Genomic DNA, 13,197 nt, shown 5'->3' with positions numbered 1-13,197 from the left:
CTTTCCTTAAACACCCCCGGGGACAGTGACTGCACCACCTCCCTGGGCAGCCCGTTCCAACATCTAATTACCTTTAACGTGAAGAAATTCCTCCCAATGTCACGCCCAAATCTTCCCCAGCTTCAGAGTTCTCTCATCCTGTCAGTGTTCCCTGTCAGACAGAGCCTCACTCCCCCCAGCTCCAATCTGCTTTCAGGTAGCTGTAGAAGAGGTTTTCAAGTTCGCTTCAAACCCCAGGTAACAGAATACAGCTCTCTTCAAACCCAGACAGCTATCCCTTGCTCTATTTTTTCTGATTTTTGAGGGTCTACTGTGACACTTTTAGTATTTTACAAGGTGTTTTACAAGTATTTTACATTGTTGCAAGCACTGAACTGTCGCACAGTAACTGCGCTTGAGGCTGATACTGTCAAATCCCATAACCACACTTGCCTGCCACATCTTCTCATTGAAAAAAACCTGTCAGCTTGTATCCAGACAAATGTGTAACATACAGATTAAAACAGTGTCACACAGAATGGAGAGTGCCAGGATCTGCATAAAAAATGTATTTTAATAACATATAAATAAGCATATTTAAGTCTTACATTCCTCAGGTAATACCACAAAACCATGTTACAGAAAAAAACTCCAGAAAAAAAAATAACCTGCTCAAGAGGCCAGCACAAATGGGCTCCACCTTCACTGTTTTGGGCATTATCGATACTAGACAGGATTTCAGTACAATTACCAGAGAGTGGATTTTCACCAGTCTAGTTCTCGCTGGTTCAAAGCTATGCTGCTGAAGCCACAGATACACTGGCTAAAAGGGTACAAAACCTGATTAGTCAAGTTAGAATCTTCAGACTATGTCATATGCTTGTTGCTGAATCACAGGCACAAGGTTTTGTGCTTTGCATTCTGCAAATCAAGTGCTGATAATCCAATAATCTGCTGTCCACATGTCTTGACTAACATTTTGCACCACACTCCAAACAGACTTGGTGGCAAATTAACATTTTACTTTAGTTTATTACAGTCTTCTAAGAATCACCAGAGACATCCCAGAGAGTCGCTGCTTTGGCAGCAAAGCCAGTTAGAGACAAGAATCAACTCAGAAAAATATTGCCTTTCGAAATGGACTATGATGCCACTTCAACAGTGATGATTTCACACTTTCCAGTATCTTGATCTGTGCAGGTAACATGCAAGGAGCCATCCCTAGATAAAAGAGAGGGGTATGTTTAAGATTATCTCAACACAACACTTACTATGTTACTGCATGTTCCAGAGTTGATACACAATAGTCTTCACACAGATTAAAGGAAGAAATATCAGCATCAAAATACCAGGGACAAACATGCTTCAACAAAGATGAAATTGGTTTATGATATTAAATTTAATTTAGTGAGTGTTTATATATGGAATTCTTGCCCTTAAAGCATCTATCTTCTCTGTATGTGCTGGAATAGATCCAGGAACACATTTAAATATTGCAATTAGATTTATTTAGTACAGGTCTGTAAATAGAATATGTGGTAATATTTTTCAAAAATACTCATTTTGAGAACTGAGTAACAGCAATGGATTGATAAGCATATAGCACAACAACTTGACTTTTAAACTGTAAGTAGTCTTTAAATTCCAAAGATCTCCTTCAATAAGGAAAGTTTAATTTTCAAAATCCAAGAATTAAGAAACAATATTGAGTCCTACCTTAGCTAGGCATACAGTCACACAGAATATTTAGGTCGAAATACTAAACTTTTGCTCCCTTTTTCACCTAAATATTACTTAAATTTTCTTCATAATAATGCTTTTTCCTTCAAAATAATGTTTTTCTGCATGACAGAGTTGTATCTGTAATACCCAAGGTGTTTTCCTTATCAGTGGTAAGTGTAAATCTCTGTATGCCAAACAAGGCATTTTAGGTGAGGTCTATTAATGGGTATTAATACACCTAATAGCTAACATAAGAAAATGAAGCATTTTGAACTTAAATACCAAGTAGAAATTATCTGTGGCACTGTTTCTCTCCTTAACAATCCTGCCTCTGAAAGGACAGAGCCACTGTAAATTCTACAATCCTTCATAACTAAAACACAAAGTCTCCTTCAGTTTTTCCCAAGAGTGTGGGCATTCAGCAAAACTACCCAAACCACTTCCACAGGAAGTCTGAGATCCTGACTGCTCTCAAGCTGGTTCAACTGACCAATGGTTCAGAAGTTGCTAAAAATAACATACACAATTGTATTAAGCTTGCTGTCTTTAGGAATCAATGAGAGTACCAAAGGTACTGCAGAAAACCCACATTTCTACAGAATTTTTTCCTGCTAGGACTGTACAGCCCTGTGACCAATGAAACGCTCAAATTTCTCAATACAAAATTAAACACTCTGTAACAGGAGCAGACTGCTTTTGCCAGAAGTGTGACATAGCAGGGTAAACAGCAGAACAAGTATTTTGGGTACCTTTTCATAGTGAGAACAGTCAATATATCATGTAAGCCATCCTCCTTTTTATCCAAATCCTGAAGTACAATCTAGTAAAAAAAAAAAAACCAGTACATTATAACCAAGTTCTCCAAGTTTACACAGCACAGCAGTTCAAGGGAAATGACAATATATTAGATATATAAGATGTGCAAATTAATCTATTTTTAGCTATTTGTACTTTCTGTGGTTTGGCTCAGATCTACCACCAAGACAGCTGGAGGACCTATCTCCCCACGGTGTCATTACTTAGGACCCATACTGTAACTATTACAACATCCCTTCCCCATCCCCTTAAAGATATTTGGGCAGAACTAAGGTGGAATAACATTCTTCTTAAATATTCCACTAATTTCAGACATATCTACCCCTTCTCTGATGCTTTCCAAGGAAAGCACATCATCACTATTTCAAAAAAGCTGGGCTCTCTCTATAGGTTGACTTCTAACCCACAACTCTAAATCCTCACTTGATAGAATCATTTCATCTGACCACTGTGATAAATTGAGAATTTAATACCAAGATCATGTCTTATCTAGGAAGATCAAAAAGTAATCAACACACCAGCTGTGTAATTCTCTCCATCAGCTTCATTTTTAAAACGTTGGAGGATCTGTGCACTACTGGAATGACTGGTAAAGATCTCTCATCCCAGGTGATCCTACTACAATAATCAACTCACACAACAACTCACTGCAAGTGTCAAATCCTGTCAGCCATTTAGGAATTCAAAAGGCAAACTTCAGTTTCTTTACAAAATGCTTGAATACTATTCATGTACAGAAGAATGAATGAAGACCAATGCTAAAGAGATGCATGTTATTATTTCCAACAAGTTCTGGTAGATGGTAGTGGTTGGATTGGTTTCCATTTTTTTTCAGGTCCAACTGATTTTCAGGTGGCTGCTATTAAAAGTGCACCCAGGTGTGTGCATACTCACTTGTGCAAATTTATCTTCTTCGTTCATGGGACTTTTCCCCAATGACTCATACAGCTCAAGGCACACAGAAGAAATATTTCCAGGAGCATGCAGGGTGTGCTGCCTTCGAGCTGGCAGTGGTGTCCCTGATGGAAATAGCACTGTGAATTTGTCAGCCCCTGACTCGTCTACTCCCTTAAAAACAGAAAAAAAAAAAAAAAAAAAGAAAAAAAAAGTAATAGAGTTCATGACTTTAACTGCTTCACTGAGCTGGAAGTCTTACAATGATGCGCCACAAGCAAAGAAATCCAAGATTCATTCCCTCTCTCATTTTTACCATCACAGCAAGTAAAACAACCCGAGATTCCTATAAATAGGAAGTCCAGCTATTACAACATAGGAAAGATAGTTTGTATCTCCCCTTAAAATCAGTTATTCTTGTCAATTTTTTTTGTTAATAAGCCTATGTTACCATGTACTGCTGATCTATAGCAAATCTGTAGAAGTTACAAGAAAACAATGCTGTTTCTCTAGTATCAATCATACATAATTAGTGCCGTATATTCACAGTAATATTCACAGCAGTATATTCACAGCAGTAAAATTTTCTAATATTCTAATTTTAGCCTTACCTTAAGAAGAATGTCTTTGGCAGAACACTCAATGAGTGCATCTTCTTCTAACAAGGTATTCTCTTTCCCTAGCAGAATGCCTGCCTCTATGGCTGCACCAATGGGAATAACCTCATCTGGAGGAATTGAATTCAGTAATTCCACAGTTGGGAAAATGTCTTTGATCAGCTGCTGCAGCTTTGGGATTCGAGCAGACCCACCACAAAGAACCACCTGGAAAACATGTCATAAGAATTTCAAATGTTTATTCTGTCAAAAGAAAACAGACAGGTCACACCCTGCAGTATAGAAATGCAAACTGCTCTGGGATATTTTCTCCTGCAGTTATTAAAACAAAACTTAAAGTAGTCTTTGGTTGGCTTGTGATACTTTTGCAATTGAAATTAAAGGAAATATGATGTCTTGAAAAAGTGTTTCTCATTGCCAGAATCAGCTATATAAAGTAACACTTTAAAAATTGAGAAACTCATCACAAAAAGAACATCAGGTTGAAAGGGATTTCCAGAGGTGATCTAGTACAACCTCCTGGCCAGAATAAGTACAGTTACAACAGGCTGCTCAGGACCTCTCCTCTACAGATACATATTTCACAGACTCTGTAGCTGCTTAATTCAGCATCTGATTTCCCTCACACTACAAATTCCCTTCTTGGAATCTAAAATTTCCCCATGTTGTAACTTGTGCTGCTTGCCACTCACCTTTCCACCATGCACCTGCAGGAAGGAGCAAGTCAGGTTTTATCCATAAGTCCCAGTCTTATTATAGTGACTTTGTTGAAATCATCCATATCTGGAAACAAAGCTAATTCCCAATTTTCCTCGTGTAAAACATAAACCTAATTTACTGCTCTTAAGTTATTTATTTTTACATTTAAAGTGTTCAACTGCCCTCCACTCAAAGCATTAAAGACTGAGAGCCTAAAAGGCCACCTAAAAACCACTTAAGAAAAAGGCCACCAGAAAACAAAAGCCATTCTTTGAACAGTAGCCTGGGATACTTGATTATCCACCAGTGAAACTGAGATGTGACAAAGCAAACACTAATGAAGAGTCTGAAATAGCATCGAGTGTCACTGAAAGCACCAGGCAGCTTCAGCTGCAGAACTGATGAGTCAGTTCCCACCAGCAATGAATTCAGTACCATTCGCTATGCACAGGGACAAAGGGGGCAAGATGAATTTCCTCTCTTACACCAAGGCAGGAGACATTTGAATTAAACTGCTAATGTCAGCTGCCTTGCTCACCATCTTTGGGATTAAAGCACTCCCTGGTTTGGCATCTCATGAGGTTTTTAAGCCAGCAAGGAGGAGCACAGGCACCAACTGGACACCAAGGGATTTGTTCAACTTTAAGTCAAAGCTTGGCCTCTCTTCAGAAGTGTCAGCAAAGCCCATCCAAAGTTCAGTGAAGGCAGAACAAAGTCCACAGACTGAACTTAAGGAAGGTACTCCTCAGCTTGAGTTTGGGCAGAGTTACACAAATGTATCAAATGGAGGCAAATCCTCCCCGCCTATTCAATATGCAGCAGTAAAAATACACAGCTGAATCTGACTCTACCTCATACTTAACTTCAAATAACTGAAATGAAAGCAAATATAGAAGTCCTAAAGATCTTGAGTTTGTAAGACTGTTGGACTCCAGTTAAAAATCCTTAAACATACAATGGAAATCTCAGTCTGCAAGGAAAACAGACTCCGTAAGTATTGTTTTTGTGAAATTATGAAGCATCCTACAGACAAATTATTTTGTTATTACCTTATTAATATCATCTGCTGTAAATCCAACTTGCTGCAAGAGCTTTTTAATTGCTTCTACACATTTACTAAAAAGTGAAGAACAGATAAGTTCAAACCTGGCCCTAGAAGAGAAAAGAAAAATACACTCAGAAAGGGTCATCTCATCCATTAGAGACAAACACTTGAAATGGAAGAATGGTAACTTTTAGAATATAATTCAGTTCTCCAGCTGGTACTAAGGGATTAAAAAAAAATTTAAAAATCACCTTTTCCCATTATTAATCTTCAAGTGATTTTGTTGTTGTGGAAGTGTCTATGCTATTCATTCCATCATTAACACCTACACACACAGAATGCACATTCATTCTTCTTCTGTGTACTCTAGAGAACAAAACCAGTATTGTTGTCTTGACAACACCCAGGTATTGCTGTCTTGACTCATATGAAAAAAGTCAAGACAAAGAAACAATTCTGGGACTGCTTCATCTTTAAAATGGATACAAACACTCAATTTTTAGAGGCAAAACAAGGTGAGTCCTGATTTGCACATAGTGACTAGGTTCAGCACATTAAAAGACAAACTTGTGCTTGCTTTTGTCTCTTTCAAACCTGCAGAAGAAGTTCTACTTTGCACAAATACAATGAATCAAAGTCTGCTACACTTAATCCACAGGATTGGCATCCTTATCCAAAAGTCAGCCGACCCAAAATATACAGTATTGCTCCTCACACTTGCAAACATGCTGTGCCTTATTTTAGACTACTGGAATTCTGGAATGGAAAAGTCTGTTTCATTTTGCTAAAGCTACTGCTGTCTGGAAGAGCAATCAAAGTGAGCTAAAAATCTCAGTAAGAGATCATCCCAAGGGAAAAGAGACTGAGTAGGACAGTATGAGCAGTATGAACAAAAAGACAGAAGACATCTTTTTACTCCAGCTGTCACCAAGAGGCACCATGAAGACTCCCAGGACTCCTATCATTCTGGATCTCATTTAGATGAAGAGTTCACATGCTGTCTTTTCTTTAAGGAAAGTACAACAAAAACAATAAAGGGAAGGAAACAGCCACCTTGATTCATTGCAGTATCTACTCCCCTCCCATCAACAGCCAGACAACAAAGATAGGGTCTCCTTTGCCTTTTTGCACTTTATTTTCTAACAATTACAGCAACACTGTTAGTGTGACTGCCCTGACCACTACAGATTGCAGCATAATAGGATCATCAATATGAAACAGAAAATTTGCCTTCAATCTTCCTTCTTTCTCTAAAATAAACACCATCAGAAATCAAAGCTTATTGAACCTCCATAATACCACCTAGAAAGATTTCAGTAGCTTCAAGATCTGCCTTACCTGGACACATTGCAGTCAAAATCTAATCCATCGTACAATGAATCTACAAAACAGTTTGCACTTCCCAGGGTTGATAAAGAGTGTTTTGCAATATCAGCACTGTTCATTAACTTCATCATGGCTCTGGGATTTCCTCTAATATCATGTTTACAAGACCTGTATTTATTAAGAAAAAAAAAAGATTATGCAAGTTTAGAAAGGCAGGAATTTGATTGATAACTCCTACTGAAAGGGAAAAACAGTTTAGAGCTCTTGAACTTTTTTTGGTAAACATTTTAGTATTAACTACAGTGTCACTACTGAAAGTCTGCACACACCACTCGAGACACAGCAGAGTTCATAGCTGAACCCTTATAGTTCAACACCAGCTTCAGGCAACATCCACACAAATGCAAGAATTTCCCAGTCTTCCTCTTTGGCCTCAAACAACTGATTGTTCCTTCAACACCATCTTGAACCGTTTCACTCACAGGCAGGCTGCCAGATTTAGGGCTTTTTTTTTAAACAAGTGCCAGATAATAAAGTTCCTGTCCTAACAGCAACATGCCTGGAATTCAAACCTTACCTCTGAAATTCAGAAGCTAAGTGTTGTGCTAGAGCTTCTGTGAAGCAAACTCCGCCAATGCTGTCATCTGTGTTTGTTGCAAGCACACGATATATTCCACTGTTTACTTCTACCACTGTGATAGAAAGTGATGTTCCACCAAGTTTATAAACCAGAACATTGCTGCCACATTGAAAAAAAAATTGAAAGTAGCATTAGTAAGCCATCAAAAGTTATGTTGATTTTGACACACTGTCTATAAAGACACTGCAAGTACCACCAAATAACATATTGCAGGTTTTAATCAGGCAAGGAGTATTTGAGAACAGTAAAAAACACCAAGAATAACAAAGAAGTTTACAGCGACTTTGCTGTTTTCAAAGTTTTGTGAATAATCTGAATATTCATAAAGAAAATCAAATGCACCTGCTGAATGCAGGAGCTCTGCTTTAGTTCTTCCAGCATATGTAAAATTATCCCATCTCCCACAATTAAAGACAGCTATGCCAAAATGTTTAGAAAGGAATGTATTTTTCTTCAAGCCAACCAGCTAGTTAAAGAGAAAACTTGCAACAAAACTTTAAAGACAATTCTTAAAATACAAAAAACAACAAAGGGATTTAAAACACTACAGAACTACAACTTCTAAATGCTTATTCACTTTATTGAGAGAAAAAAGCAAAACAAGCCTCATGCTAAGGTAACACAGCATTTCCTCATTTAAGATTTCTATGGATTTAAGTACAGCAGCTTGAAAAGTAAAATATGAGGATTTTACCTTTTCCCAGTGGGTGAATCTTGGCCAATTCCATAAGCGAGGAGAGCTGCAGATGGTTCATGAATTAATCTCATAACATTGAACCCAGCAGCTGCAGCTGCTTCCCTGCAATGAGCCATAACAGCATTTCATTTTACTTTAATGATCTCACCATAGTCACACACTATTAAGATTTCACCTGCACTACACATGCCACCTAATCAGACCTTGTTTACAGCATGGTATTAACAAAGCTGAGTGACTGGAAAAGAAAAATATCAAGACGTTCAGTTGCTACTGTATTTGTCAAGTAATTGGATCTGCTGTGTGCTCATTGTCAAAGAAAACATTGGTCTATCAGTCTATATAGCCCATGCAAAACACCCCTCAGCTACAAGATTGAAAACCCCACTCTAAATCAAACTTAGTAACTTATCTTCAGGTGTGATATTAAAAGCTGCTGATACATTATTTCAAAAGGTAACATGCCAGAAACACTGATTTACTTCAAAATGAACTTACTGTGCCTCACCTGTAACATTTTACTTACATGTTTTCTTGAAACCTCAGTGACTCTGGGACTACCTCACAACTTGTTTCCTCCACTTTGAAGTTATACCAGAGCCACAGAATGCTTTGTTATAGACACTGCAAATCCCCAGCTCACTGTTTTCTGACCATTTAGGTGCACTTTATTTATTTAATGACAGTTAGACATAAGGGCTTCTACATAACAGAAAGGAGAAATAGATGCTGCTGTTTATGCTCAGCTTTAAGCATGCTTATGTTTTCATATGGAGGAACTCTTCCAGCAGAAATGTTTCCAAACAGAATTTTCAAGTAGAAATCTGGTATGTATTCCATATCTGCACTCTGACAAAACAGACCTCAATAGGTCATGTAGCACCACTTGGTTTGGGGAATATGAAGGGCAGGAGGGGAAATTATGGAGGAGAGTCTTAATTTGTATTTCAAAGGGCACACTGAAAATCCTAATCTGAAATGAAGTTCTATCCTTGACGAAATTGAAATTTCCCACACTTTAGTGATTCAAAATTTCCATTTGCTTACATCAGTGAATTCCACTGAAAGTTTCTCAACTCAGGATTTAGTCTGTTACTTTCATGTCTTCCCAATTTAAATAACATCCCAAAATCTTGACTAATGGTCACAAGCTGAAGTCCAGCAGCAGAATTCCCACTGCTGATCTTCCAGCCTTTCTGCTTTAGGCACATAAAATAAGAGATAAACCTTAATGCTCTTACCCAAGGGCATTTTTCTGATTCTCTCCAAAATCAAACGGTACAGTGACAACAACATCATTTACATCTGAACCCAAGGCAGACTGGGCAGTCTCTGTTCATAAACACAGGCAGAGCATGTTGAGTAAAAGAAAAAAAAAGGCATCTTAAAAATACAAGGACAGCTTAAAAAGACAAAACATGTTATAAATTTAATTATTATATACCTTTCATTTTGCTAAAAATTAGTTTTGCCACATCTTCTGGGTTAATGAGCTTGTTATCTATTTCATACTGAAGTTTTCCATTCTTCTCAATTATCTGTAAACAAAACCAACACACCTTTGTTATAGAGTAATTTGGTTAATAACAAAAACTAAATTAGATTCTGTTTCAAGTAAAAAGCACCAGACTGTGTAAATATTCTCTGCATTAGTACTCTACTACAAGGCAATAAATGCTTTCAAGATGCTTATCAAAGATCACAAAAAGACCTGTAGCATCTGACAGACACAACAGTGACATTCAAGGACTTAAAGAGTCCAGGTTTCCCTTTTCTGTTAAGTTTGCCTCAGTACAAAAGCAACGTTTAGAACAAAACCATGCCAGGTTTATTTCATAAGAGAAACCCTAGCTATTTTTTAAAAAAATCACATCAATATCAACAGTCAAAACCCAGAGAAAAACTTGCTCCTTTATTAGAAACGTATTTCCCAGGATAATTTCTCTCCTGTTTCACAAAATTTTCTAGTAATAGGCAAAGTATTATGCAAATTAAATACTGACATTAAATCAAGCAGTAAACATTCCTATCATAAGGTGTTGTAACCTGAGCATCTCCTATCAGCACTAAGAAAAACCACAATGCTACTACATAAACATATTAAAATTCATCCCTTTGGAAAATGGCCAAGAGACAAAAATTTTTCTGTTGGAACTGTATAATGCTGTCAGATCTCAGAACATAGTTATCTACTGGATAAAAACAGAAACATTCCACACAGCAGCAAAGGGACCTCATATGATGAGAGCTGATCACTACACAACACAGACATGGTGTGGCACAAACAATGACAAGAAAAACATAAAATTATACAAATCATCATACTCACAGAGCACTTGCTTTCTGCAATATATTTCTTTGCCTGGGGGTCATCAGAGCTGTCCAGAAAAATTCAAAGCAACAAAATAAACCACACGTTCAAGGGTAATTGCACAATTTTTTTTTTACTTGCTGCTATTCCTTATAACATCTCCAACACATCAAGCTATATTTGAACGAAAAATTCCTGTTTCCACTCTAGAGATATATTTATAGCATAGAAGAAAACCCAACAATTCTGACTGCTGGCACCTTTCATTCTCCTTTCCCCAAACTTATGATTGAAAGAATTCCTACTAGCTAGGGAAAAGGGAAAACAAAACTCAACACACTGTTTTAACCTGCTATCCCCCATGACCATTATAAAAGATTTCAGTCAAGTTCTGCATCAGAAAAGTGCTGAGAAATACACCAGGATGGACAACATCTTCTCCTGGCAATGAAAGGGCTGTAGCACACAGCTGGGTGTTCACTAAAAAGCTTTGTCACATCTCTGATGTGAAATCCAACCCAAGAGGTTTAGTTCTAGTGTCACTGTAATTGCCAGTGTAAATTATCACAGCCTCACTAACAGAGGCATCACAACAGGCACTGTTTCACTGTTGCAATAAAAGGAACACAAAGTTTCATTCAAACAAAACCACAGTGGATTTAACACACAGGAAAACAACCAGGGAACAAGATATTTGAGTTAAGAAATTTAAGCATATATGAAAAGCATATGTGCAACTTGTTACTAAATTTCACAATTAAATTTTCATAGTCAAATTCAGACACAAAATACTATTTTTCTTTTCTGCTTTTCTATTTTCAGGAGCATCTCTTTGCTGCTGGAATGAAATGTAGGTTAAGAAGTTCCTAATAGTAACTGAGTCTAGGGGAAGGTGTCCCTCCCTATGGCGGGGGGGGGGTAACAGAATCATCATTAAAGCCCCTTCCAAATCAAAAGGCTCTGTGACTCTATGATAATAACATGATTTTTAATCAAATGACTCTCCTGTCAGTGCCAGGTTAACTGAACTACTATCACACTAGGTTAAAATGCCTTCAGTATCAGTGTTGAGAAGTTGAACTCTAGCGCTGACCAGCTTTAATAGGAAAATTAAACTCCTCACCGCCCCTTTCACGCCTGGTCTCTTACCTTCGCCCAAGGATCTGCTTCACTTTCACTACAGTGTTTGAAATATTTCTTATCCTACTTTGCTTCGCAGCTAAGCCCACAACCTGAATGAAAAATAAAGGGAAAAAAAAAACAAAAATAAAAACTGAGTAGCAGACAGAGCCCCTTTCCTTCCTCCTCCCCACACCACCCCGCGGAGGAGCAGCCTCACCTCCTCGCTCTCCGAGAACGCCACGACCGCGGGAGTGACTCTGTCCCCGGCGTCGTTGGCGACCACGTCGGCGCGGCCATCCTGGGGGGGGAGAGAGAGAGAGAGAGGCACAGCCGTGAGCCGCCCCTGGGGCTTCCCCGCCGAGGGGACAGCGCCGGGCAGCCGAGAGCCCCGGGCAGCCGAGAGCCCCGGGCAGCCGAGAGCCCCGGGCAGCCGAGAGCCCCGGGCAGCGGAGACCAGGGGCAGCGGAGACTCCGGACCGAGAGCCCCGGCGGCCCCAGCCCCTCACCTTGTACACGGCGGCGCACGCACAGGTGGCGCCCAGGTGCACCCCGATGGCCGCCATCGCCCCTCCCGCCCCGACGTGCTCCGCGCGCCCCGCTCCCAGCCAATCCCGCGCCGCGCTGTGCCGTCACCGGCGGAGCAGCCAATGAGAAAAAGCGGAGCGATAGGCGTCATCGCGCATAGCAACGGGGGCAGACTGCGCGCGCGAAGCGCGGGGTTTTGGCGGGAAACGGCGCTGAGGGGAGGCGGGTCCGTGAGGGTGTGTTTAACCCCTGACACCCCGGCGGGGAGAAAATAGAGCTTGGAGTGCGGAAATTAGCAAAGAGAGACATTAAAATAGAAAATCGAGATTAAAGTGGAGGAAGCAGCGGCTGTTCGTGTGGTTTGTGTTCGTGGCGCCTCTCGCTGTTCGGTTGCTGGCAGTGAAATGCACGGAGGCGTTTCAGGTCTCAGAATCACAGAATCTATAAGCTTGGAAAAGATCTCTGAGAGGATCGAGTCCAACCTATGGCCAAACACCACCTTGTGAACCAGACCATGGCACTGAGTGCCACATCCAGGCTTTCCTTAAACACCTCCAGGGATAATGACTTCCCCACCTCCCCGGGCAGCCCCTTCCAATGTCCAATCCTTTCTGTGAAGAAATTCCTCCTAATGTACAACCTTTCTGTATTACAGAAATATTTCTAAATCTAGTGCTGCAAGTCAAGCTGAATCGCTGGTTTGGCATCATCTCATGAGGCATGACCAATGTCTGAAAGCAAAGCTCAGTGTCTCATAAAGCTGCACTGCTGTTGAAGAAATCCATCCTCAGTGTCACAGGACAG

The 13,197-nt window shown here is 39.6% G+C and overlaps 1 protein-coding gene across 1 annotated transcript; it reads right to left on the bottom strand.

The window, feature by feature from the left end:
- Nucleotides 1-535: 535 nt before the first annotated feature.
- On the bottom strand, nucleotides 536-12,479 carry HSPA14 (heat shock protein family A (Hsp70) member 14). The gene is made up of 14 exons (XM_085083124.1): nucleotides 12,375-12,479; nucleotides 12,086-12,166; nucleotides 11,896-11,978; nucleotides 10,765-10,813; nucleotides 9,880-9,973; nucleotides 9,677-9,767; nucleotides 8,433-8,537; nucleotides 7,676-7,837; nucleotides 7,111-7,266; nucleotides 5,777-5,879; nucleotides 4,023-4,235; nucleotides 3,412-3,585; nucleotides 2,451-2,521; nucleotides 536-1,200 (listed from the first exon to the last, which is right to left on the bottom strand). The coding sequence occupies exons 1-14, from the start codon at nucleotides 12,429-12,431 to the stop codon at nucleotides 1,122-1,124; spliced, it is 1,518 nt and encodes a 505-aa protein (XP_084939250.1). The 5' UTR covers nucleotides 12,432-12,479; the 3' UTR covers nucleotides 536-1,121.
- Between the last annotated feature and the right edge of the window lie 718 nt (nucleotides 12,480-13,197).

Source organism: Lichenostomus cassidix, chromosome 1Aa (genome assembly GCF_008360975.1).
Source record: "Lichenostomus cassidix isolate B80296 chromosome 1Aa, HeHo_3.0, whole genome shotgun sequence".
Classification (NCBI taxonomy): Eukaryota; Metazoa; Chordata; class Aves; order Passeriformes; family Meliphagidae; genus Lichenostomus; species Lichenostomus cassidix.
The sequence above is the reverse complement of the archived record's forward strand: the minus strand, read 5'-3'. Positions and strand labels throughout refer to the sequence as shown.

What these genes read in the sequence shown, in the direction of transcription:
- HSPA14 (XM_085083124.1), bottom strand. Translation starts at nt 12,431, where the DNA reads ATGGCGGCCATCGGGGTGCACCTGGGCGCCACCTGTGCGTGCGCCGCC. An exon ending in AATTTTTAGCAAAATGAAAG is followed by an intron (nt 9,768 to 9,879) that starts GTATATAATAAT and finishes GTTTATGAACAG; the next exon opens with AGACTGCCCAGTCTGCCTTG. An exon ending in CAGCAGATGATATTAATAAG is followed by an intron (nt 4,236 to 5,776) that starts GTAATAACAAAA and finishes CATGTTTTCCAG; the next exon opens with GTGGTTCTTTGTGGTGGGTC.